At 48.1% G+C, this 27,363-nt stretch overlaps 2 protein-coding genes across 3 annotated transcripts; both read right to left on the reverse strand.

Annotated features, from left to right (window-relative positions):
• Nucleotides 1-131: 131 nt before the first annotated feature.
• Nucleotides 132-17,436, reverse strand: sos2 (son of sevenless homolog 2 (Drosophila)). Its single transcript, XM_069717693.1, is given in 24 exon segments — nt 132-1,769; nt 2,055-2,155; nt 2,249-2,290; nt 2,526-2,790; nt 2,944-3,060; nt 3,146-3,318; nt 3,419-3,536; nt 3,663-3,825; nt 3,903-4,022; nt 4,117-4,339; nt 4,774-4,873; nt 4,875-4,887; nt 5,092-5,214; nt 5,304-5,385; nt 5,488-6,143; nt 6,377-6,504; nt 6,942-7,040; nt 7,598-7,708; nt 8,048-8,191; nt 9,968-10,174; nt 10,279-10,443; nt 10,532-10,663; nt 10,758-10,883; nt 16,578-17,436. Coding segments are annotated over 24 exon segments (3,999 nt in total). The 5' UTR covers nt 16,662-17,436; the 3' UTR covers nt 132-1,262.
• A 1,207-nt stretch (nt 17,437-18,643) lies between these two features.
• l2hgdh (L-2-hydroxyglutarate dehydrogenase) lies at nt 18,644-27,342 on the reverse strand. 2 transcript variants are annotated; one of them, XM_069717704.1, is made up of 10 exons: nt 27,142-27,342; nt 25,810-25,925; nt 23,829-23,980; nt 23,320-23,451; nt 23,069-23,231; nt 22,933-22,967; nt 22,647-22,814; nt 22,361-22,518; nt 22,145-22,276; nt 18,644-19,844 (listed from the first exon to the last, which is right to left on the reverse strand). In XM_069717704.1, the coding sequence occupies exons 1-10, from the start codon at nt 27,225-27,227 to the stop codon at nt 19,649-19,651; spliced, it is 1,338 nt and encodes a 445-aa protein (XP_069573805.1). In that variant the 5' UTR covers nt 27,228-27,342; the 3' UTR covers nt 18,644-19,648. The 2 variants fall into 2 exon arrangements, with proteins under 2 accessions (XP_069573805.1, XP_069573806.1); XM_069717705.1 differs by lacking the exon at nt 18,644-19,844 and adding an exon at nt 20,735-21,600.
• Nucleotides 27,343-27,363: the final 21 nt, after the last annotated feature.

Raw genomic sequence — 27,363 nt, forward strand, 5'->3', positions numbered from 1 at the left:
AGATTGTCTGTGAGTGTGTTAGTGACCGTTGTGTATTGTGTGGTTGTTTTGTTTGTGTCTGTTGTTTGTTTGTTGGGTATTTGTTGTGTGTTTGTGTGTCTGTTGCGTGTTCATGAGGCAACACTGACAGATGAGGGTAAATGTCACTTTATACAAATGATTGATTAGTGTATACATGTTCTATGTACACATCCACACACATGTACAGAGCGTGTAACTTTGTTCTGAACATCACAGGAAACATTTGAACACCGTCTGATGTTTGTGTAGAAAACAAAGTAAAAGGCACATCTGAGTCTGTCTGAGACACACAGAGGAGGACAGAGGGACAGAGGAGAGGACAGAGGACAGGAGACCTCTGTCTGTCTGAGACACAAAGAGGAGGACAGGAGACGAAGAGACAGTTTTCTTCTTCATGTGGAGCAGCCACTGGGAGGCGCTGTCCCCGCCTACAGTGATGCTTTAATACCACAGAAGAGGTGGGCTTAGTTAGGGGAGGAGCACAGTGTCAGACAGCGGTCCATCAGGGGACAGGTCAGGATCTGGGTCAGGACCCGGGTCCTGGATCAGGGCCTGGCTCAGGACCTGGATTAGGACCCGGATCAGGATCAAGGTCCCGGGTCCCGGTGCTGTCCAGTATCGTGGCAGACGTCCCTCGTCAAGCACCTCAGAGGGATTTATTGACCTGCTGACTTTGACCCGGCCCCGATGTGCAAATGGAGTGTTCTGGTTTCCCGTCTGGAGGCTGGGGTCAGAGGTCACCACTGTTGGGTTTGTAAAGGCAACGTTTCGAGAGGCCTGACGCAGAAGAACAGTCACAGTGTGCAGGTGAGGAGGCGGAGCCACAGCGGCGGCGTAAAAAACAAAATCCCTTTTCCCTGCAAGAAGTAAGACTTTGGCAACTGTTCTCGGAAAACGTCTGCAGTGCCGCCCGGAGATACGTCTGCTGCAGCGCCGCCCGGAGCTACGTCTGCGTCGAGAAGAGGTCGTCCACGGGACGTCAATGCCCGAAAGAAACAAAGCATGGCAAAGAGGCTACAGAGGCCACGCCCCCACGGTCACCTGGCCCGGGGGACGCGGGGGGGAGAACCATCAGACACTCTTTGTGTTCATTCGCTGGCACACTGGTTTCTCATTGGCACAGAGGGTTTAGATGGAGGCGGAGCTACTGATCCCCTGAGAGGCACGGCGGGGCGGCGATGCAGAGGAGGGTGGGTGGAGTTAAGAGTGTGGGAGCAGTGTTTTTTTTCTTTGACTCCGCCTCATTGGCTGTTGTCGGCGTTCTCCACCAATGAGAGGCCGTGCAGCGGCGGCGGCAGCAGCTCCCTTTTGTAAGTCTTTGGCGGGAGCTTGGGGAGCTGCGGGCTGGAGTTGTGTCGGGGAGGTACGGGGGGCGCGGTGATAGGGACGGGGAGCGGGCAGAGGCTGTTCTGGCTGGCGCTGAGCGGGCAGCTGCGGCGGGGGACACGGGGGGACGGCGTGCTGGGCGGGGTGTTGGGCGAGCTGGGCGAGCTGCTGAAGTCCCAGTGGTAGCGGCCCACCGGGGACGGCTGCAGGTTCAGGGGGTAGTTGATGAAGATCTCGGGGGGCCGCTGGGGCACTGGGGGGGGTGTGTCTGGCAAGGGGTCCCGCGGTGGCGGAGGGGGAGGGCTGGGCAGGGGGCCGTCCATGGGCGGGCCGTTGTAGACCGGTGTTCGAGGCTGGATCCTGGGCAGGGTGGGGGGAAGCCGGGGGGGGATGGCAGGAGGGCTGTCGGACCTGCAGCTCAGCTGGTGTGCACACACACACACACACACACACACACACACACACACACACACACACACACACACACACACACACACACACACACACACACACACACACACACACACACGTTAAACATGTTCTGTAACATATGTTGTCCTGGATACAGGTGAGGGGGCCCAAGATAAGGCTCAGGACCCCACAAGGGGACATCAGATAATCTGAGGGGTCCCTCTTATCTTTGACCTTTGACCTGCGTCTCCTTTTACACCTGAAAGTGATCTGTGTGTGTGGGTAGCTGCTCTTACTTTGGCCTCAGACATGGCGTCCTTCCTTCGCGGCGGCAGAGGAGGTGGCTTCAGCTCCTCTCCCAGCTGATGGAGGCTGCTGCACGACACCGACTGGAACTCTGAGAGGAAGAGGAGGGAGGATGAAGGTCAGAGAGACGCTGTGCATCACGAAGCATGATGATGAAAAATGAAGAGAACGTGAAGAGACTTACTGGAGGGTGGCAGCAGGACTGAAGCGAAGATGGAGTTAGTGCCTGAAAAATAAAAACAGGATTTAATACGGACGTGTGGTTCAGGTTTCATCTTCCTCCTGCTGTGTGCATCACGGTGCAGCGCTCCATCTGTCCTGATGATGATGATGATGATGATGTCATACGAAGTGAGATCCAAACATAGAACACAACATGCTGTGATTCTCCTACTGAGAGCATTAATGAGTAAAACTGTCCGACAGCTCCGTAAACACATTTAAAAAACTGAACAGCTGACCTCCGTAGGAGCTGCTGAGGTCGGGCTCCATGAACACTGAGCAGAGGTCAGAGGAGGCGGATTGCGGGGGGGTGGGCGTGTTGGGAGAGGTGGGCACCGAGGCGGACGCCGGCGTCTCCGGCTCGGTCTCGGCGATGCTCCGGAAGGTGATCTTGTGCGGTGGCTCCCTCTCCAGGGGGACGGGGTGTCCCTTCAGGGTGCCCGAGGTAGACGTTCGCACGGGCCGGATCCCTGGAGACTTCAGGTTGTATATGGTCTTCCTGGGCTGTGTGTGTGTGTGTGTGTGTGTGTTGTTGTTGTTGTTGTTGGTGGTGGTGGAGAGGAGGAGGGGGGGGGGGGGGGGGTATGACAAGGACGTTTAACTCAACAAGTAGATAAAATAATTTCCAAATCGTGCATTCTCCCGGTCCGGACTTACGAATCGGGGCGCCTGCCTGCAGTTACGAGGCTCGATGTCCAGAGACGTTTTGAACAGGTAGTCGGCGAACTCCTTCTCGCTGCGGTTCCCCATCGGGTTCAGGTTCTCGAAGAACCTCTGAGCGGTGACAGGAAGGACGGTGTGAGTTTGTGATGTGTGCTGTGAGTTAAAAGGTGCAGGCCGATGGGCGGTGCGCTCTCACCCTGATGTCGTGCTCCACCTTCAGACAGTATGGCTGGTTCTGGTACTGCTGGATCTCCCCGGTGATCTCGGCCACTTTCCTCCTCTTGCTGAAGTTGATCAGCTCCTTACCGTGGCGTCGCAGGAAGTCTGGGTTTCCCTCCTCCGTCTTCAGGATGTTGGTTAAATAGATCCCTGAGGACGGAGGGAGGTGGAGGTGTTCAGCACGGTCCGACCCGCTCCAGTCATCGGGTAGAACCGGAACGGTGGGTCACAGTGAACCGTTTGAACTCACCAAAGAAAGGCACACAGGGCGGGTTTATGGACTTCAGTTTAGCCAGGTACTTCTTGAAGTGGTCCTGACTCAGCTCCACGGCCTCCTCCAGGATCTTCTTCTTCCTCTCTGGTATTGCCTGCAGAGTTACAACCAGTCTCACAGGTTAAAGTGGGAGTCTGTTGCCCCTGGTGGCCCCCAGCGGTATTACACTTTACCCACAGACTACAACCAGGTCTATAAACAGTGTGGGAGGCGGACTGACCTCGAAGGTGTGGTCCAGCCTGTAGACCGGGACCGAGTTGATGGCGCTGACCACCTCCAGGACGCCGTTGAAGTTGTTGAGTTCCTGGAAGACCTGCAGGATCTCGATGACCCGTGACAGCACGGCGGTCCTCTCCTCCAGGTTCATGGTCTCCACGATGCACCTGAAACAGACACACAGTTAGGCCTGTCTTCTCTGAGGACCGGGTGTCCCAGATCCACCCAAGGAGCTACGACTCACTTCTCGAACCACAGCGTGAGGTTGGTGGTGTGGCGGATCATCCTCAGCAGGTTGGGGGAGTTCTTCTCTTTGTCCTCTTTGGTCCAGACGCTGCCGACCAGCTCAGATGGCCGCACGGCTCTGTGGATCAGGAGTTTTTTTTTTTATCTTATTCGTGCGTTTGAGTAAAGAAACGGATTTAGATTTAACTTCCTACTCTCCGGCGGTGCCTCACCTGTAGAGTTCGGACTCCAGCAGGGTCAGCTGCCGGGCGATCTCTATGGGGTGAAGGGTCATGAGGTCGAAGGAGTCCAGCTGTCCGGCTCTGCAGATGTGCCACTCGATGGGAGGAGGAGAGCTCTCGAAGGTGATGTTGTGGCTGACGCCGTTCGACTGCGTCTGCAGTTTCCTCCTGATGATCTTATTGATAGACTCCACCCACTTTCTCATAGACTTCCCTGGAAATGAGGAAGCGAACAAAACGTTAACATAAATCAAAGCTCCACTTCCTCATTTAACACAGTTCTGTTACTGTGTGGAAGTTACACAGAGAAATATTTTAAAAAATGTCAGCTTCTAATGCTCCACATTTCACTTCCTGTGCCAACGCATGTGTCCAAAACAATAAAATCACTGCTTGTTCTTTAATATCAGACGGTGTGAACATCAGGGAGGTCACTGATGGAAGCATTTCTCCAAATAAAGACTCAAAACGGTGTCTTCTCATGTCGTGATAAAACATCCGAGCTGTGACTCAGTTTGTTCAGGCGAGATGTGATTTTAATAATGTTTAATAAAGGATTAATAATTTAAAAATAAAAGAATCAAGAATTGAAAGAGAGGCGCGGTAAAGCACGTCTGTGTAAACAGATGTTTTGAGTGGGAGGCTGACCTCGCAGCTGGATCTTGCTGGTGATGTATTCCTCCAACCGACTACGCAGCTCCGGGTCGTTCTCAAAGTCGTAGAAATGATGTTCGACCCACTGACGGAAACACGTTGAGAACCCTGCAGGGAGAACGTTCGGTCTTTATACGGAACCGCTCAATATTCGGCTATAAAGACAGATCGTGTACATCGACATCAAGGGGTCACCTGACAGCTGTTAAACACACCTTTATTCTAGAAGTGAATAAAGTTTTCGCACTCTGAGGAATTCTTCTCTAAAATCATAAAAGAGGATTAAAAGTGTGATTTGAGTGGCGGCGGTACCTGAGCTGGACCGGCTGCACGTACTCCTTCCTGAACCTCTGCAGCTCGGCCGCCATCGGCTGGTCGCCGTTCCACAGAGCCTGCCGGTCCTCCTCGGTCGGCTCCGGCTCGGGGATCTCGATCCTGACAAAAGAAGCAAGACAACATCTCAGGATGCGACGTCACCACCTGGATCGGAGACGGCACCGTCTTGCCCGGGTGAGGAGGCGTACCTGTCGATCAGCAGGCTGAGCAGCTCCTGAGGTTTGCAGAACGATCGGTACGTGGTGAGAAATGTTCGAACGAAGTTTGGGTCTGAAAACAGAAGAGGCGGATTAGACGCCGAACGCGGGAGGATGAACGTGCAGGTCGTGTGCACCGCCGGTGGCAGCAGCAGCAGCAGCAGCAGCAGCTCACCTGCATACATGTGGTAGGTGAGCCTCTCGATGAGCTTCCCCACCGTGCCGGCCTTGATGATGGGGATGCCCGTCTTGCTCTGCACTTTGTCCTCGAACACGATGTTCTCCTCCGAGTCCTGCACGGCGAAGCGGTACACCTCGGGGGAGGGCAGTCGGAGAGGGTGCGCCTGCTCCTCGTGCTGCAGCACCGTGTCCAGCATGCGGTCCAGCGTGGAGCGGTACTGCAGGGTCACCAGCGCCGCCATCCATGCCGCCTTCTCCTCCGCCGTCCGCGCGCAGAACACCGCGCAGTTCTCGTCTTTGCCGATCAGCTCGAAGGCGTGCCGCAGCTCCGCCGAGTCCTCGCGGTCCACGATGCGGATCTTCCTCAGCACGAACTTCTCCTTCAGGCGGTACTCGGCGCCGCTGCCCGACCCGGGCAGTCGCGAGCTCTGGTTGGCCTTGCAGCTGATCATCAGGCCGTCGAACAGGAAGTTGTGTCTCTCGTGTTTGGCGCCCGCTCGTAGCAGCGGCCCCTCCAGGATGAACTCGCTGCAGCACTGGCCGATGTCCTTCCCCTCCCAGCCGTCGATGCTCTTCTGGATCTCGTTCATGCGTTTAATGGCCAGCTGCTTGCTGCGCACCTGCCGGCTGTACAGGCGGTACATGGGCTCACTGTGGGGGTGGGTGGGTTGGATGGGTGTGTGTGTGGGGGGGGGGGATTAACAGCAGTTAGAGCAGAGTTCAAACATTAAATCAGATGTGTGATAAAACACATGGAGCAGGTCTGAACCACTGGATGTTCACAGGTAAAAGGGACATCTGATAAAAAACAGGATGACAAACTGAGTATTAGTGGAGCGGTCCAGAAGGGAGCGTATATGTATCTGCGCGTGTGCGTGTCGTACCCGGGCTTTCTGCGGGGCTGGTGTTTGGCGTAGATCCGCTCCACGCTGCACTGCAGGTTGAGTAGAGCTGTGATTGCCTGCTTCAGACATTCTCGGTCGTCTTGGTCTTCACTGCGCTCCTGAAGTTGCTGTTAAAAGAAAAAGAAGAAGAAAAAAAAAAAAAAACATGTCAGGTGGAGCAGCTGTTGGTGTGATGACTCAGTGGGACAGATGGGATTCAGTCTGTTAAATATGTGTCGTGTTTAAGGACCGTAGGAAAGTGGTGTTACAATAATAATAACTGTTATCAGACCACAGTGCTGACTGCAGTACCCTAGTGTTACCAGCAGGAGGGTAGTGCTGTTTATTACAGTGCAGAGGTGCAGTTATAAAAATTATGATTCAATAAAGTCTGTATAAATCCTCCTGTTTTCATTAATCAATCCTGTAAAGTGTTGATTTCAATCACAACGACTTCCTGCAAATGTTTCACAATAAAAGCCTTGTTGGGAAAACTGAAAGGTTTCTTGTCAAACCGGTATGTTTGGTTATTAATGATGAACCTGAATAAATGTTTATGACTGACCTGCAGGAGCTCGAAGTAGTGCATACAGTGGTAGACTGGGACCATCATCAGCTGGGGGAGGACGTACTGGACAGCTTCTTTAAAGCCTTCTGCTACAGACTGGACACAAAGACACACAAGAACGGTCAATGATGGTGGTGGTGGTGATGATGATGATGAAGATGATGATGAAGAAACATTGGCAACCCATGTAAAATAAAAGTTACATATTTCCCTCCAGTCAAAAATCAAGTGATGTAAATATCAAAACAATAAAAGTTTGATTTTCTGATGCAGAAGAAGAATGCAAACGTATTTAGTAAATTCAATTCATGTTTGTGATCATAAATGAAGATTTAGAGTGAAAAATAGGGACATTACTCTCAAAAATACTGCAGAAATTCACATAATAAAAAGAGGAACATGGTGAAGGAAAATGAAAATGTTTCAGACAGATAGAGGAGGCCAGTAGATGAAGAGGGAGGGGTGTGAGGGAGACGCAGGGTAACCGGAAAGGAGAACCCATCACTGTGTCCATTTAAATCTCCTGGTCCCCTGATAGACAAATCAATATACTCATACTCGGAGGAGGAGGAGGAGACTGACAGCAGAAACAGTGTAAATGTGTCTTGACTCTGGACCTGCAGCTTCACTGCCTTGCTCAAAAACCGTCTTACCTGGAAGTAGAGTCCAACGGTGGGTCGGGCCATCAGGCTGCTGAAGTGCTCATGGAAGTCCCTGCTGAGGATGTCCTGGGAGAGGGTCTCATAGGGGTCGAATGCCTGCTCCTGTACACATGAACAATAATCAGAGTTAATATACATGTCAGACATACATGAACAATAATCAGTTAATATACATGTCAGACACACATGAACAATAATCAATTAATATACACGTCAGTCACCAGCTCCTTCTCCATCACTAAAACAAACTGCTTCATGAAGGCATGATTGACAGGAATTCTCCTTTAAACTCTTCACGAAATAAGTTTGTAGATATTAAACCCTGAAAAAGTTTCACAGTTTAACCATCACAAAGTAAAACTAAACTCTTGTTTTAAAGCGGCTCTCTGTGATTGGACCACATGGTCATCGGATGATTGACAGGTCGGACAGAGACTGTACCTCTGCCAGATCTTCGAAGCAGCTGCCCACCAGAGGATGAGGGCTGCCGTCCGCCGTCATCTCCACGGCGTCCTCGATGAGGCCGAGCAGCTTCACCGTCAGCTCGTGGATGTCCAGGATGTTACTGAAGATCACCTCCGCGTCCTGCAGAGGAGAGACGGAATCAGAGGTCAGCGGAAGGAGGGAAGGGACCGCTATATTCAGGTTACATTGGCACTGAGGGCCACCAGCCCTTAGTGGTCTTCAGTGGTACTGCACTTTAAAGGCTTCACTGTTCAGACCTGGACACTACGTGCATTTGTATTTACAGTGTGGTGGGGACCAGCTCACAGTTGGAGCTTCTAGTGGCCGTTTGAAGAACTGCAGGTTTCGTCTCCGCGTTTCAATCCTGTAGGTTCCCGCTTAAACACGACGTTCCACGAGCAACCGAAACGCCTCGGTCGAAGGTTCCTCTGCGCTCAGAACCAGAGCAGCCGAGTCTGACACAAGGCGTGACCTCTGGAAACACATTCTTATCTTTCTAAGTACAAATTACATGTGTAATGAGACCTGAGAGGGCAGGGATGTGGAGGAAGGGGGCGGGGCTGTGGGGGCGGTGCTCAGAGAAAGGAGTTGGAAAGTTGAGTTTAACGGGTCGCTGCGGCTGTGCATATTTTGGGTTGTTTAATTTGCGGTGGGATCTGGGTGAGGAGGATAAACCTCTGTAAGGCCCAGAGGAATGCAGAACGTGTAATTATGTTGAGACAGGAACAACATCTGCAGACCCCGCTGCAATAAACCTCAGTTATGTCTGCCAAGACGCAGCACAAATCTGAACCCGGCTCTGAGATGTCCACAGAGCGGTTCAGTCCAAAGATGACAGACCTGAAACTTCTACTCAGTCAGAGATATTTCAGGGAGCTCCTCTGCTGACCTCCTTCAGATAACGCAGCCTCATGTTGATGTTTTATTTCTACTGGAGTCTCTCAGAGCTCCCAACACAAGTGTTTCAACTCCAGGAGTCGCACTCGGCCGATTACAGAGTCTCAGCTGTAATCTGGAAGCCATCTCGCTGATCTGGATTTAAATGGAAAGAAACTTGACTGTTTGTTTATTAGCTGGATTTACAGTAAGCTGCTCACAGCTGATTAGAGGAGGAGGAGAAGGACCTGACACCTTCATGCGGCTGACAGGAGGAGATGGAGGATCATGTTGTATGTTACAAGTGTGATACGGAATTTATCAACAGTGCTGAGAAATAAAGAAATAAACAATAATGTAATGATTTCAGCATTTTAACTACAAACAGTTCAGAGAGTTCCTGAACGCAGCACAGTGATGCTCACGGAGGAAGGAGGAGGAAGTATTCTGAGTTATTGATCAACATCAGAATGTTACCGTGACCACTGGTACGTGAACATTTGTGAGGTCACAGAGACCCTTGAAATGCAGAAAGTCTACAGTGATGAAGCGACGAGTCGGGCGAGGTGGTCTGAGTGACGTTCAGGTTTCAAGAGAGGCAGAGCTTCACCGTCCAAGACCGAAGAAGAAGGAGGTCAGGTCAGGAGACACCAGGTGGGTTTTCTTTGTGTCACCGTGAATTTGTCTCCCAGAGTCAGACTGTCAACACCGAGAGTTCTACTGGGACCTTCTGAGGGGAAACATTCACTGTGAACCACCTGAACTGTGGCGCCATGGCAACAGGCTTCTCCAACACGACAACACGCCGCTCACAGCGTGTTGAAAAGGAGAAACTCGCACCGTGCGAGCGGGCGTGTTGCAGATTTTGTTCCTCAAAAATCTGCCGTTTCTCTGCTCCAGTTTCAGGTCCGTGGTGACATCACAGATGTTCACATACCAGCGGTCACATTAACGTGTGGAACTCAGCAAGAGGTCTCTTTGTGACCCTTCCCCCCTCCCTCTCTCTGGACCCTCACTCACCTGCATTGCGAAGATCTTGGGGTTGGACAGGAAGTGTTGGCGGAACACTTTGATAATGAGGTCGAGCTCTCTCAGGTACTGCCGCTCCTCCGCGATCTCCAGCCTCACCAGGTCGTCGTACGTCAGCTCCCCGGAGGACGACGGCTCCTCGGTGCACTGAGACATCAGGCCGATGTCCTCCTCCTGGTCAAACATGTCCATCAGCACCTAGGGAGAGACAGACATCGGAGACAGCCAATCAGCTGCAGCGATCGGCGGAGACCGACCTCCCTCTGTCCTCCCTCTGTCCTCCTGATGTCCCCGGAGCTCACCTTGTCTGCACACATGGACACCTTGATGTCCTGCTGAGAGATCTCGTAGTGGCGGATGTTGCCCACGTAGTTGCCTGCCAGCTTCAGGATGTCTGCTGATATGTACTCCAGCACAGCCACGATGTACAGGGACACGTGATAGTCCACCTTGTAGCCCAGCACCTCCTGCAGAGGGACAGAGGAAACATGAGGGCTCTCGGAGACGTCCCGGTGTCGGACGGAGGACACGTCCCCGTCTGTCCGGCATCCCTACCTTCAGCAGGGGGTGGATCTTATCCACGGGGAGGAGCAGAGGGTTCCTCCTCTTCCGTTTCTCGATGGCCGACTGAGCGTCTGCGATTGCCCACTTATCGATGGGGTGGGGGAAGGTCTTCTGGACTCGCTCCTGTGGACAGAGACGGTTATTGACCTCTTTTAAAACATGACTTCGGGAATGCGTTTGGGCGTTTTCGCAGGTTGATTTTCCAGAGAACACTCACCTCCACGTCCTGCACTGAGCGCGGCTGGGCCACACACAGCATGCTGAGTAGCTGCAGGATCAGCTCCTCGATGTGCTGCAGGGCGTCCTCCTTCGCTGTCAGGTTCGGGTGCACCTGCGTCTGTACCTGGAAGACAGAGACAAACACATGCAAGAGACATGAAAGATCTTCGTTGGTAGTTTTTATGCTGTTTGTCCTCTGTTGAGGCGAATTGAAACTGATCTCACTTCCTGTTTAATGAAGTCAGGACTGCAGTTACAGATGATCACAAACACGTTATCAGGGCATACAGAGGGTCGACCTGCTACTCCAGTGGTGAGAGCTTAAAATGCTGTCACCAGTGAGCCAGGAGGTTGATTCCTGAGTGGGCGTGTCCTTCCCCTGCTGCTCTGTTATCTCACATTTCGTGTCTACACTGCACTGTCTGAATAAATGAAATGTAATAATGATTGGAGGGTAGCACCTTGACACCTGAGGGTGAAGGCAGCATGACAGAGGGCGTGCCTTCATCATACCCCCCCACCCTTGTCATTGGCCCTGTCACAGGAATGCTGTCAGTTCAGATAGTGTTATAGTAGCCTGAAGGAGGAGGGGTGGGGACATCATACAGAGGGGCGTTATGATGACAAAACACATGGAGGAATGGAATGTTAGCTCAGAGGTCAAAGGTCAGCAGGCATTCTTCTTCTCTGACTTTGTATAGAAGAATGCAGCAGGAAGTCCCGAGAAAGGGGGAGGGGAGGAGAGGGGAGGGGCGGGGCGGGGCGGGGACCATGGCTCCTCCTTTCTAACCAGGAGGAGCAGGAACCTCCTTCCTCTACATCAGCTCTGCCTTCAGGCTCCCTCAGTGGATATAAATACTCCACAAGTATGAAATCTGCTCGAAAAAAACACACTTCAAAGCAGAAGTAGCTTCTGAGAAGGATACTCAGATTCCAGAGGACAGCAGGAGGAGTGAGTCACCTCTGAAAACTCAGGGGGATTCCCCTCAGAGACGGTGTCCAACAAGTGTCCTCTGTCTCCAACAATGACAGGCAGGAGGGCAGACGGAGCAACACAAGCAAACACAAAGCTGAACGCCAGGAGGATCGCAGAAGAGAGGAACTACAGCAGACACGACTGTGTCCCTTTTCACCATCTTTGTATTGATGCTTTGTATTATCTTATTGCTTCTGTATGCTGCTGTAGTGAAAAAAATTTCCCCTCAGGGATTAATAAAGTAACTACCTAACCTAACCTTTGTGCACATCACTGTAACACACAGCCTGATCAATTTTGTGTGTGTGTGTGTGTGTGTGTGTGTGTGTGTGTGTGTGTGTGTGTGTGTGTGTGTGTGTGTGTGTGTGTGTGTGTGTGTGTGTGTGTGTGTGTGTGTGTGTGTGTGTGTGTGTGTGTGTGACAGCAGAGAGGTAATAACAGAGAGCTCTGTGTTAATACAGGGTTAACATTTCTAATTCGATTGAGGACTCTCCTGGCTGTGGATGAGGGGCTGCAGCAGGCTCAAGTTGCAGGTAATGTGTGTGTGTGTGTGTGTGTGTGTGTGTGTGTGTGTGTGTGTGTGTGTGTGTGTGTGTGTGTGTGTGTGTGTGTGTGTGTGTGTGTGTGTGTGGTGGGGGTGGGGCTTGTTATTATACCCCAGCATGTGTCACTGTTTGTGATTCATTCCATGACATCATCTGCCATTACAACCAGACTGTCTGGGGAGCCACAGGGCAGAGATCAACTCACACACACACACACACACACACACACACACACACACACACACACACACACACACACACACACACACACACACACACACACACACACACACACACACACACACACACACACAGGAAACACAGGAAACACACACAAGATGCATGCAGGAGGGAAAAACAAAGACAAAGAGACCGACACACTGCACTGACAGACAAACAAACAAACACATACATTATGTACACAAGTAAACACACACACAGGTCCCTGACATGTATCCATCCCTGCTCACAATCAGATCACACAGAGGATGTAGACGTGCAGCTAACAGCATGACCTGACCCAGTGACCCCGCGCTCCTAGAACCACCGTCCTGTCTGAATGATGCTCATAGTTATGGTTCTGTGTTCTAACCTGAGTTTAAAGGCGGTGTGTGTGTGTGTGTGTGTGTGTGTGTGTGTGTGTGTGTGTGTGTGTGTGTGTGTGTGTGTGTGTGTGTGTGTGTGTGTGTGTGTGTGTGTGTGTGTGCTCACGCACGGCCTGGAGCTGCTGCACAGGAAACACAAGCTGTTAACATCCTGTTGTCAACACACATGTTCACCTGCAGATGAAACAACCACATCATCCAGCTGCAGATGATGTCACCTGCTCTTCTACCGCTTCACCTCCCACACGTATGCTCAGTGTCTCTGTGATCCGGAGGAACACACACCGAGTTCATGTGTGCAGAAATGAACATGTGTCATGGACCCACCAGCAGAGAGTCATGACATCCACTCGCCGCAACTGTCCTTTACATTTCAAATATGAACATTGTTATAGTTATTAATCTCTGTTCATTTTGTTTGTGAAAACACGGTAAAATGATTCAGAGTTGAAAAACTGTTTGTTTTGTCCCAAACATCACTTCATAAATGCTCAATTTACTGTTTAATAAGACAGAGAGAAGCACAACTGAGGATGTCTGACACGTTGTTGAATAAATGATTAACAAATAAATCATCGCAGCTCGACTCAGTGAAGAGTCTGCGGTTTATTCTCACAGAGTCTTCTGAACACAACAATATAAAAACATGATTCTAAAAGGTCGGAGAACATTATCGCTGACTGACTCGGTCCTCTGAGTGTTACTGGAGGACTCCACTAGAGGGCGCACCAGAGGAACAAGGAGACAATCAGAACATCAGGATTCACCTGATGTAAACAGTAACCATGGCGACAGTCGAGCGAGTCACTACTTTAGTCAATCTGAGGTCGCAGGGGGACAAAACGCCGTCATAGCTCCACACCGCCCCTACAGGTCATCTCTATATTACATCTGTACAACCAACGTCATGCACGCGTATATCCACCCCTGGGCATCATCATCATCCCTTTACCTTCTCATTTTCTGACACAGCGGTACCAAATGAATAAAATAACATGATGGATGATTTAATGAGTCTAATGTGAGTCAGACTAACTGCAGGTCGTTGCGTCAGTGACGTTGTTCGGGTGAGTTTTTCCTCTGCAGCGTGATGAAAGATCTGAGACGAGGCAGATAAAAGGTGGAGCTGAGGTCATAAAAATAAAGAGACGAATAAATCTCATGACGAAGCACGGCTGGTTTTTAGTCAGGAAACACTGGAGTCTACATTTTATTTTGTGTAGACTTCTGTCAGCTCTTGATTCATCAAATCGAAAGAGAAAATAAACCCCCCCCCCGCTGGTCTTGGCTGCAGAAAACAAGGAGACTTCACAGAAACGTGAGTGTCACAGCTGATGAATCCAAGGCATGTGTTTTTGTGTCACTTCCCGTCACCGACAATGGGAGCGCTTCCTTCTGACGGTGTATCTGACGGTGAACCGTTGCAGATACGAGAGGATGGAGACGGCGGAGGCAGCAGGAGGCTGAAATACATCGCGATGCTGACATGACGACGGCTCGGTCTCGTCAACAAAACCATGCGACTGAAATAAAGTGCGCGGGTCAGCTCAAAGCGAGAGCCGCTGCTCCCTGGGGTTAGAGAGGCAACACGCAGACCGGAGTGGTCGTGTAACCTCAGCGACACATGTTGGCATGCTCGTCCACGCCGCTCGAACTCCGCACGGCGGTGGACTGAAAGTGTCCCCAACGCAAAGCTCATCGGCGGGGACACGACAATCGCTGCGCACAGAAACGCGGCACAGCTGCAAATGGAGCTCCTCCATGAGAAATGTTTTTCCACTGGAGTTTAGAGGAATTTGTCCAATATGAACAAAAGCGGACTGCCGCCGTGTGATTGATGAGTGTTTCTCCCGGTGATGCACCTCTGGGTCTGACCACCTCATCGACAGTCTCTGATCCCGTCCTCCTAACAACAGATCTCAGTCGGGGATGGTGTCATCCTTTTGTGACGAGGAACCCCTCCTCCCCCCACCCGATTGGACAGCTGTGAAGCAGCCAGTCATCGTCTGTCACGACCAAAACAAACCGCTCCTGCGTCAGTCCGTGACAGGCTTTCCCCCCTCCGGCGCTCTGGCGGCAAGTCCGGACAAAGGAAGCGAGGCAAGCGCGGCCCCGCCACCTGCTCTCAGCCTCACCTGATTCATCACAGCTTCTCTAGCGGAGTACAAACAGGCAACAACAGAGCCGTTAATTATAATCACAGGGCTGCTGCATGGCTTGTTCCCTCCGTCAGCACGCAGCTGATAACTGTCGCGTTGTAGAAATATCCCATCGAACAGGTCGCAGTCAGAGTTTAATTGTCAGTAGTGAAACGCGGAGACTTAAACGGAGGCTCCTTGAAGGATAATATGAACTAACGAATGCAGGAAAACCGCTGATTGTTATTGATTTAAAGAAGGAAAGAAGGTGGTTCGCCTGCTTCATCAAACAACGGCGCGAACACGCGTGAAGAAGAGGACGAAGAACTGCTGCAAGAATAAACTCGTTCTGCGAAACTTTCATCTGTTGTAGAAGCACAAACACGTCGATTCCACCTCCAGATAACATGCCGCTTCCACTGTAGTAACTGTAAGTGTGAGTTATTACAGCGCAGTCATGCCAGTCCAAGTATGAAGCGTCACTTCAACAACTCCTTAAATAACTAGAGATTTAAGGACATTTTGCCGTTTTGTGTTGTTTTTAAAGCAGGAAGTGACGATCAGTAACAGAAGAAACAGCAACAGATGAGGTCCACGCACGCACGCATACACACACACACACACACACACACACACACACACACACACACACACACACACACACACACACACTCAGGTAAACCTGAAACCACACACAAATCAGCAGCACAGTTTTCTCTGTTGTCCTTATACACTGAAACATCCGTCTCCAACAAGTGACTCTTTAAAGCTCCAACCACCTCACAGGTTCACACACACACACACACACACCCCTTTCAAAGTAAAAGCAGCTTGGAGACCTCCAAACAGAACAGACGGCAGTGATGAGTGTGTGCTGTCGGTCAGGAGTCAGACTGTCATGACTTAGCAAGTCTGAGCAGAAGGAGTGAGGGATGAAGAGGAAAAGGAGGAGGGTGCACAGAAATAGAAAATAAACCGGGTGATGCCAAGATGATGCAAGAGGAGGGAAACCGACGGACGGTCAAAAAGGAAGTGATACAGGTCGTCCTGCTGACTGAGGACATTAAAGTTCAAGAGTTTCCTGCACACAAAGTTTCAATGAATGTTGATGAGAGTGACGCTGAACTCCAGCGGAAAAGACAAGTGACGTGCCAGCGACACACCACCAACGGCGCTTCACCCAGATCCACCCTGCAGCACCGCGAGACAACACCACCCATTCACCGTGGTGTACTTCTTCTAAAGAACTGAGGGAGACAGTCATGGTGGTGACAGACTGGCTGAATACCCACTGCAGAGGATTCAGTGGTGCGATTATCACAAAACACTGTAGCATTGAGCGGTGATCACTAAACACCAAATGTTCCGATGAGTTCAGTCCGACTCTGATTTGATTATAAGATTATAGTCAGTATGATGTTTCGGAGGTGTTTGTGAGTTTTCAGAACAACCTGTCAACACAACTGTGTGTGTTAGCCGAGGTGTGTGTATTCCGCAGACAGCTCATCGTGTCCTCAAGACAGGTTTTAATGAGTGTAGTGTTGTCAGTGGTACCTTTCGTAAAGCTTGCACGAAGAGGCCTCTCCATTTGTGACTGTTCTCGTCACTTGAGAAGTCGTATATCTGCTGGGGCTGCATCGCTGTAGCGGCTCCTGGCGTTGCCGTGCTGCGGGCTGAACCGTCAGCATCGGCCCCCGGGTAGATAGTCCTGATGGGTGGGTCAGTCCAGGGCAGGCACGGTGGAAAAACTCACACGGGCTCGCTTGCGAGTACGAACAGTGACACTAAAGCACACTGCGAGTCCGGGGTCGAGTTAAACAGAGAAAAAAAATCAGCTACAGAATAAAATAAGCACATGTAGCAATAAAGTTAACTCGCTAGCTTGGGTGCTAATGTGGCTAGCCCGCTGCTGCTGTAAACACGGGGCAGTTACTAACTCAAAAGCTAACGGCTAACAACAACGCTGCTAAGTGTTTTACTTGCTACTTGGCGTTTGCTAAAAAGCTTCAAACAGGCACGTTTAGTTCAGTGGAGAGTCCAGACGCGGGAGCCCGGCTCGCTGCCAGCTAACTACAGCTACAAGTTCCGTTTGGTTATTCGCTGCCTGAACACCTGTAACGTTAGCAGGCTAGCGGTAGCCGACCAGTTAACTAGCGCTACAGGCTGCTGCTGGCCTCGATGCACTCCGACTTCTATGTTGTGGCACACGACCCGTTCCGCTCCGAACAAGGCACACTTTCTCCTGCACTGCTCGCTTCGCCTTTAGTCATCTTCTCCGCGGCAATCAGGCTCGAAATCCGAAGCATAAGTTCCCCAAACGGTGGGCAGTCCGAGGCATGTCTGTGCGCGCAGCCGCCGGAGAGCAGCCGCGGTGTTTTTGGTTTGAGAAGTCGAAGATGTTCGTACCAACTCCGCTGGCTGTCTGCTGCTGCCGCTCCGTGCGCCGCGCGTCCTGTCAGCCACGCACGCGGCGTAACTTCACGTTTTATTGGACGGAAAGAAAACAAGGCTGGACCCATACACTGTATACTGTATATATAATGTGTACATACTGTATATATAGTGTTTATATACTGTATATTTACTCTATATACACTGCATATTTACTGTATATATATAGTATATATATATATAGTATATGTACTATATAGTTTGTATATATTGTATATTTATTGTATATATTGTATATTTATTGTATATATATTCTGTATATATAATCTGTACATACTGTATATATAGTGTATATTTACAGTGTATATATATATATACTGTATAGTTACTGTATATATAGTGTATATACTGTATATATACTTTATATATACTGTATATATACTGTATATATACTGTTTTACTATATATATATATACTGTATATTTACTATATATACACAGTGTATATATTGTATATTTAGTGTATATATATACTGTATATATAATGTGTACATACTGTATATATAGTGTTTATTTACTGTATATATAGTGTGTATATATTATATATATATATATATATATATATACTGTATATACACTGTGTACACTGTACTGTATATGTAGACTGTATATATACACTATCTCCTTGCAGGACAGTCTTTTATTAGTAAAAGTACTAATATTATATTGTGAAAATACTTCAATAAAGGTACTAATACCACACTGAAAATGCTCCACTACAAGTTAAAGTCCTGCTTTCAAATCCTTATGGAAGTATTATCAGCAAAATGTACTAAAAAGTATCAGAAGTAAAAGTACAGTAAAATGTTCCCCATCAGTGTTCCACTGCTGAAGTTTTTTTAATGAATATTTTTGTATTAATATTGCTGCTGCATTCAGGTACATTTCACTGCTGTAGAAAAGTCAAACTACTTTAAATTGTCCAGAGTTTTCCTTGAAGTTTGTTTTGACCTGTTCGTGGAGGTTTTAGGTCCTACCTGCAGATTTTACTCTCTAAAATAAAAACATGAAATTTTACCAAATCTTGGACCATTATTATTTATCATATCAGTGTAAAATCTTACAAAATGTAAAAAAGATGGAGTTGATACTAGTCAATATCAACTTGAGTAAATGTACTTCCTCCGTGTGCACTCACAGTGTAAAACAAAAAAAAGAGAAATAAAGCAGTGAAAATACAACAACCTTTATTTATTTATGGTATTGTAAAAACATTACTGAATGTGTTTTATTGGACATGTAGACCCATTTTATCTGCAGCTATAATCCAAGTATCACCAGTAAAAATGAAGACAACCTGACCTCTCTCTCTCTCTCTCTCTCAAACACGCACAGGCACGCACACCAGGCTGGTTGCTGTAATTCTGCCCCCTGGTGGACAAACTGGAGTGAAAAAAACCTGCACTAAAAACATGAAAGTAGTTTAAAGCCGATTGTTACTTTCTGTCTCCCTTCTCCTCCTAAAGAAAAATACATGGCACAAACATCTGAGCATGTTATATTGAAAAATATATATTCCTGGAAAAATACTTTAACATTCCTTTGTCAATAAACAGGACGAAATAACAGCAGGAGACTCATTTTAAAGCCACATTATTGGATCAGTTTAGAGGCCTAAAAGGCAGCGAGATAGTGCAAATTATATTAAATTACTACCTCACAGAACAAACAGGTATTCTTTAGTATTTAATTTAAATTACTTTCACACAAAACTGTCAGATGAAGAAAGAACCAGAGTCTTCCTCCGTGAACTGTGCGTCCTGTACCCTCGATTGTGCGTTAAACTGAGAGTTTCAACATCTCATAATCATCTAACATCTTTCATTACTTTTTAAATTCTATCTGAAAACTAAACATAATTTAAGGACTGAAGATTTTCAGTCAAACAAGATTCAAACCACAAACACAAAGCGAACGAGCTCATCAAAAGAAAAGTTTAAAACGGTTCACATTCAGCAGACGGTGTTTCCGTTTAAATATTCAATATATAAAAGTTGTAGCTGAACCTTTAACTGACAGTAACTCATGACGTTATTTCAGAGCTAAATCCCTCCCCCTCTGGTGTTCTGCTGTTACTTTAAGGCCCGACCCCAGATTCACAAGGTCACACTGAGGTAGTGACAGCTTGGTTCTGATGACCTCACGCAGGGTCACCATGGCGACCCGGATGTTCCTCTACAGCGAGAAGCGGCTCTCCACCTCGTCTGCGACCATCTCTGCAATGGCAAGGGAGGAGGTGGCCGCCGGTGAGGGGGCGTTCCTCACGTGGAGCACGCGGCTGCCAACGTCTCCGACGCCGCCGTCAAACACAAAGTCGTCCACGAGGTTCCCGTCTCGGTCCAGAGCCTGAGCTCGAACTCCCGCCGGACCCCTGGAGAGGAAACAACACCAGACTGTTGTTTGTTGTGTATATATATATGCTGTGACAAAACCTGCTGCTGTGTGTCCATAGAGCACACCTCTATCTAGATAGATAGATGTGTGTATATAGATATGTGTATATATATATACAGTATATATATACACACACACACACACACACACACACACACACACACACACACACACATACATATTGTTGGGGATTCGACCCCTGAGAGACTGGTGTAAAGATGAATATTGACCACTACAGGGTTCCAGTCAGAGAACACAGACATCTGATTGTTCCACACGTTACTGTATGGAGTTTAGCATACAGTATTTTAACTTGGAGACAGATTGACAGATGGATGTATTGACAGATGGACGGATTGACAGATAGATGTATCGACAGATGGAGTTTCTGAAATAAATACAGAAAGCGAATTACAGAACCGAATTATCACCAACAGTTAACCTTAACTAAGCATTAATACACACATTCACAGGACTACAGGCTCGCTAGCCAGATTAGCTACTTTGCTCAACGTTGGGCTATTATTTGAACGGCTAATTGTATAACAAACACTTACTAACACTAAATGCACTTAAGAGCATAAGTACAGTTATAAACGGAACCGTTTTACCACATAAATCCAAAGTTACAGTACTATGACTTACATCATCAATGACTCGATCTGACTAAACTGTCAGTCCTGCATAGCATATGCGATTAGCGCAACCGGAAGCGGAAACAGTTCGCGGCGTCAAAATAAAGTTTCAAAATAAGAGCGTCGTAACCGTTTTGTCTCTGTCCGTGAAGAATTCGCAACACATATATATATATATACACACACACACATACATACATACACACACACATACACACACACACATACATACATGGTCTGATTACTGCCACACCTGTTCTCAATCAAGAAATCACTTAAATAGGACCTGCCTGACAAAGTGAAGTAGACCAAAAGATCCTCAAAAGATAGACATCATGCCAAGATCCAAAGAAATTCAGGAACAAATGAGAAAGAAAGTAATTGAGATCTATCAGTCTGGAAAAGGTTATAAAGCCATTTCTAAAGCTTTGGGACTCCAGCGAACCACAGTGAGAGCCATTATCCACAAATGGAGAAAACATGGAACAGTGGTGAACCTTCCCAGGCGTGGCCGGCCGACCAAAATTACCCCGAGAGCGCAGCGACGACTCATCTGAGAGGTCACAAAAGAGCCCACAACAACATCCAGAGAACTGCAGGCTTCACTTGCCTCAGTTAAGGTCAGTGTTCATGACTCCACCATAAGAAAGAGACTGGGCAAAAATGGCCTGCATGGCAGAGTTCCAAGATGAAAACCACCGCTAAGCAAAAAGAACATTAAGGCTCGTCTCATTTTTGCCAGAAAACATCTTGATGATCCCCAAGACTTTTGGGAAAATACTCTGTGGACTGACAAGACAAAAGTTGAACTTTTTGGAAGGTGTGTATCCCATTACATCTGGCGTAAAAGTAACACCGCATTTCAGAAAAACAACATCATACCAACAGTAAAATATGGTGGTGGTAGTGTGATGGTCTGGGGCTGTTTTGCTGCTTCAGGACCTGGAAGACTTGCTGTGATAAATGGAACCATGAATTCTAATGTCTACCAAAAAATCCTGAAGGAGAATGTCCGGCCATCTGTTCGTGACCTCAAGCTGAAGCCAACTTGGGTTCTGCAGCAGGACAATGATCCAAAACACACCAGCAAGTCCACCTCTGAATGGATGAAGAAAAACAAAATGAAGACTTTGGAGTGGCCTAGTCAAAGTCCTGACCTGAATCCTATTGAGATGCTGTGGCATGACCTTAAAAAGGCGGTTCGTGCTGGAAAACCCTCCAATGTGGCTGAATTACAACAACTCTGCAAAGATGAGTGGGCCAAAATTCCTCCACAACGCTGTAAAAGACTCATTGCAAGTTATTGCAAATGCTTGATTGCAGTTGTTGCTGCTAAGGGTGGCCCAACCAGTTATTAGGTTTCGGGGGCAAACACTTTTTCACACAAGGCCATGTGGGTTTGGATTTTTTTTTCTGCCTTAATAATAAAAACCTTCATTTAAAAACTGCATTTTGTGTTTACTTGTGTTATCTTTGACTGATATTTAAATTTGTTTGATGATCTGAAACATTTAAGTGTGACAAACATGCAAAAAAATAGGAAATCAGGAAGGGGGCAAACACCTCAAACACTTTTTCACACCACTGTATGCATGTGTATATATACATATATATATATATATAGAGAATGTGGTGTTCTTACCGGAGGACGTCGCTCAGAGAGATCTCAGGGATGTACTTCTTCAGGATTTTAACCTGAGCACCGATGAAAACACCGCGGTACATCTCTCTGACTCCGTACGTGATGTTCCTCAGGATCAGCTTCTGGAGACCCCTGCAACACAGACACGCAACCACCACCCGTTACGCATTACACCACCAGAACCACACAGGAAGAGGAAGTGACTCCCGGCTGCACCTGAAGGAGAGGGCGTCGACGAAGTCGCGGACGTTGAAGTCGTACACTCGGTAACCCTCCCGTTTGAAGGCCAGCACGGCGTTGGGGCCGAGCCAGATGCTCCCGTCCATCCTCGGGGTGAAGTGGACTCCCAGGAACGGGAACCGCGGGTCGGGAACCTGCCAGAACACGGAGGAGTCAGTGCAGGCTCAAGGAACAGGTCGAGGCTGCAGCTCACCGACACCCTGCGACATAGTTCTGAACTCTGAGGACATGAATGTCTCCCGAGAAGGTGCAGCAGACTCACAGGGTAGATGTTCCCTCTGACCAGGTAGTGCTTCTCGGGCTTCAGGACCAGATAGTCTCCTCTGAAGGGGACGATCCGTGGCTCCCGGCTGCACCCGGAAATCTGAGACAACCGGTCCGAGTACAGACCTCCGCAGGTCAGGACATAACGGCACAGCACCTCGTTACCCTGGCAATGCAAACACGATGCATAAGACCCGGAAAGGACCGAACAGAATCTGAACATCACGTATGAAGATTATGATCTGAACATCACGTCTGAACATTACGCTGCTTCTGTTTCTTACCTTCGTGTCTCGGATGGAGATCGGATATTTCAGACCTGCAAACAGAATCAAACTGTTAACTGAAGCTCTTCTTCAACAAAGAGTACAGAACAGGTGTGTCAGAGGACACGTGTGTGTGACAGGACAGGTGTGTTACCTTCATTGCTCCCAGCTGGACTCTCCGTTACCATGGAGCTGTCGTTGACCTCGTACCCAGTGACCACGGTGCCGCCGGCCTCCTGGAAGTCGGATGCGTACCTGAGCGCCACCATCCTCCAGTCCACGATGCCGGTGTAGGGGGAGTCCAGGGCCATGATGCCCTGAGAGGACACGAGGAGACGAAGACATGCTCCGTCAGCCTCAACAGCTCATGTCATTCATCTCACATAAACCCAAAGACAGCTTTACCCGGCAGTACGGCTCCCGCTCTCTGATGCCATTGGCGTCGATGATGCTGAGGTCACGCACGTTGTTCTGCAGGCCGCGCTCGTACAGAGCTTTGAGTCGGGGGATCTCCTCCTGCTCCACGGCCACGATGAGCTGCAGAGATGCAGAGACAGCATGGGACGTCCTGGACTGGATCACAGCTTGACTCTGTTTTTGAATCCGGTTTAAATTCGGAGTCGTCCTCTGTCAGTCTGTTGACATTTACAGTTTTGTGTCTTTTATCCTCTCCTACAGCTGCTTTACATTCATCAGACAGGAGAGAACTTAGTTTTTTCTTTATTAAAAGAAGTTTATATTTAAAAAATATAACCGCCCGCCCCTCTCCCCGTTCTGGTTTGTTTAGTGAATAAACATGCGTTTCATCCGTGTGTCTGATAGCGTGTTTCTATCAGTGTAAACTCTGGACGTGTGCCCTCAGCTGATAGTAAAGTAAACACACTGTTAGCTGTGCTGAAAACAGAAGCGCACACCTTCCCACACTTCCTGTACGGCAGCTGCTTCTTGTCACAGTACTCGTAGGCCAGCGTCGCTCCTCTCACACACAGACGGGCCTTCAGGGAACCCGGAGTGTAATAGATCCCGCTGTGGATCACTCCGCTGTTGTGACCGCTCTGATGGACAGCTGGAGACACAGATGAGGAGTAGGAGGGTTAATACAAACATAGGAGGAAGAGGAGGGTTTACTGCTGCACACACACAAATAGGCAGTTCTCTAGATTCTAGTTCAATTTAAAAGAGAACGTTTCCATGGAATCACTTCATCTGAAAACATTAATGTGACTGTACCTACACCTATAAATCTGTTCACACCTGCAGACCTGTTCACACCTGTAGACCTGTTCACATCTGTACATACACCACTGTGTATCTCTAATTCTGTATTTTAATGTACAGTACCAGTTAAAAGTTTGGACACACCTTCTCATTCAATGGTTTTTCTTTATTTTTAATTTTTTTCTACATTGCAGATTCATATTGAAGACATCCAAACTATGAAGGAACACGTATGGAATTATGTGGTAAACAAAAAAAGTGTTAAAGAAACTAGAATATGTTCTATATTTTAGATTCTTCAAAGTAGCCACCTTTTGTTTTGATGACAGCTTTGCACACTTTTGGCATTCTTTCAATCAGCTTAATGAGGTCATCACCTGGAATGGTTTTCCTACAGTCTTGAAGGAGTTCCCAGAGGTGCTGAGCACTTGTTGGCTGCTTTGCCTTCACTCTGCGGTCCACTCAGACCTCCATGGTTGAAGTTCTGCAAAGAAGCCACTACTGAAGAAGAACGAGAAGAAGAAGGCCAAGAAACACAAGGAATGGACATTAAGCCAGTGGAACTCTGTACTTTGGTCTGATGAGTCCAAATTTCAGATTTTTGGTTCCACCCACCGTGTCTTGGTAAGAAGCAGAAAAGGTGATCGGATGGTTTCTACATGTGTGGTTCCCACCGTGAAGCATGGAGGAGGAGGTGTGATGGTGTGGGGGTGCTTTGCTGTTGACACTGTTGGGTATTTATTCAAAATTCAAGGCACCATATTAACCAGCACAGCTACCACAGCATTCTGCAGCAACATGCCATCCCATCTGGTTTGCACTTAGTGGAACCAGCATTTGGATTTCAACAGGACAATGACCCCAAACACACCTCAGGCTATGTAAGGGCTATTTGACCAAGAAGTAGAGTGATGGAGTGCTGCGTCAGATGACCTGGCCTCAACAATCACCCGACCTAAACCCAATTGAGATGGTCTGGGATGGGTTGGACCGCAGAGTGAAGGCAAAGCAGCCAACAAGTGCTCAGCACCTCTGGGAACTCCTTCAAGACTGTTGGGAAACCATTCCAGGTGACGACCTCAGGAAGCTGATTGAACGAATGCTAAGAGTGTGCAAAGCTGTCATCAAAGCAAAAGGTGGCTACTTTGAAGAACCTAAAATATGTTGAGCATTTTTTTGTTTACCACATAATTCCATACGTGTCCCTTCATAGTTTGGATTTCTCCCATATTAATCTACAATGTAGAAAAAAATAAAAATAAAGAAAAACCATTGAATGAGAAGGTGTGTCCAAACTTTTAACTGGTACTGTATCTTGTAGCTACGACACTTGACTTTCTCTCCAGGGATCAATAAATGTATCTATTTATCATCTATAAACCGACGGTTCGGTTCTCTAGTCAGGATGAAACAATAACATGTCGAAGATCTTCCTCCTCTTCAGAACCATCTTTGTTTCCTGCAGTTGGTTCTGGCTGTGTTTGAGTCTCTGCAGACTGGATGTGAAGTGAAACCATGACGACAGGGTCAAAAGTCAGACTGTCAGTGGGGACTCAAGCCAACAGATTCAGATTAAAATTCAAACTGATCCAACAACAGACTTCCTGAACACTGTTCACTGGGACACATTTAACCCTTCGTTCACCCTCCACCCTCCAAGCTCCACCCTCAAGCCACCAAGTTCCGGCTCCTTCTCCAGCAGGATGAAGTTGAGTGACGGGTGTCTCAGGATCAGCTCTCTGGCTGAGGCCAAACCCACGATGCCGCCGCCGACCACGGCCACATCACAGGTTCTGGAAAACACAAAGCTCAGAGTTAGAGAGGGTTCTGATAGTCTGCTGACTCAGCAGGATATTCAGGTCAGAGGTTCAATGACTGGGCCAGCAGGGGAAGCCCTGTTCAATCTGTTTATCAGTCCAGGTGTTCCAGACAAACACCGAGGGGGCGGAGTCAGAGTGATGATGTCACTTCCAGCAGATCATGAAGTGTTTCCGGACTTCTGCTGGAGAACGTTTACATCCAGAACCCTCAGCATGGTCCACTTTTAGAATCAGAACCAGGCAGAGTTTCGACAGACAGACAGACGGACGACCTGCAGCTCCAGGTGAAAATCCCGTCGCCAACAGAACGACTGGAACAAGTAGGACATGTAAAAACTTGTCCAGCTGCAGTTAATTAAATCTGGAACATTTAATCTCTCAGATAAAGTCTGATGAAACTGTTGAGCTCTTCCTGGACTAAAGAAATGGATCAGTTTCTTCCTTCTGATTAATCAATAACTTCATCTTTCTGTATTTCAGTTTAATGTAGCTTTGTGTGTTTTTTTGCAGCATAAAGAGTTTTTAGAGCAGATTTCTGGAACTGGAGTCAAAAAACAAGATTCTAAGTACAAACAAATAACTTATTTAGATTGAAAAGAGATTCTGAACAGTTTTGTTGGGTTTGGTCTCAGGACTTCAGGATTCTGTTCATGAAACCATGTTAAATTCCAATCGAAAATGTCCGATTCTAACAAGAACTTTCTGAGACACAATAAAGAAAAACTCCACTGTTCAGACTCTGTTTTCAATCTGAATTATTTTGTTCTCAGTTCTTTTTTTTATTATTACAAACTGGATTTTTGTTTGTTTGTGGGAAGTTTTTCTCTCCAAACTGTTTTTAATTGTTCATATAAAACCACTAAACTACCTCCAGACGTCATCGTCCCGCTATGATCATGTAAAAGGAAACATATGGTGCTGTTAAAGGCTCAGTTCAAAACCAGCACCTGACTACAGAGAGGAGAGGAGACAGTCCTACTGTTCAGAGAAAACACACACACACAGAGGGACACATGTTAGAGAGTGTGGACAGAGGACAGACATGTTGAGTGTCCTTGGTACAAATTGGATCAGTTGAAGTGGTCTAACACCGAGATTAAATACTGGATCAGACACACACCTGGATCAGACCCAGACCTCCTCTCCTTCCTGTAACAAACTGCGTGCTTTGCCGTAACGTCAGTCTCACCTGTGCATCTTTCTGCTCGGGGTGTCCTTCAGCCACCTTGGAGCCGCTGCAGCTCTACCGGACGCGGCGCTGAGAATCCGGATCATCGTTTCAGTTTTAACGGCAGCTCAGAACCTCTTCCTCCTCCAGCCGAATCGGACCGCGTCCTCCTCAGCTCTGCAGGCTGCTTCCTCCTCCTGCTCACTCCCATCCTGCCGCTCTTCCTGAAATATAACACCGAGC

Source organism: Brachyistius frenatus, unplaced genomic scaffold (genome assembly GCF_029030835.1).
Source record: "Brachyistius frenatus isolate BFR_SWC_R1_liver_20210118 unplaced genomic scaffold, ASM2903083v1 Contig_178, whole genome shotgun sequence".
Classification (NCBI taxonomy): Eukaryota; Metazoa; Chordata; class Actinopteri; family Embiotocidae; genus Brachyistius; species Brachyistius frenatus.

Excerpts from the sequence above, each read along its gene's own strand:
- l2hgdh (XM_069717704.1), bottom strand. The coding sequence starts at position 27,227 with ATGATCCGGATTCTCAGCGCCGCGTCCGGTAGAGCTGCAGCGGCTCCA. Across the intron at positions 25,926-27,141 it reads CCGAGCAGAAAGATGCACAG|AACCTGTGATGTGGCCGTGG; the intron begins GTGAGACTGACG and ends TGTGTTTTCCAG. Across the intron at positions 22,277-22,360 it reads GTCGACGCCCTCTCCTTCAG|GGGTCTCCAGAAGCTGATCC; the intron begins GTGCAGCCGGGA and ends TCTGTGTTGCAG.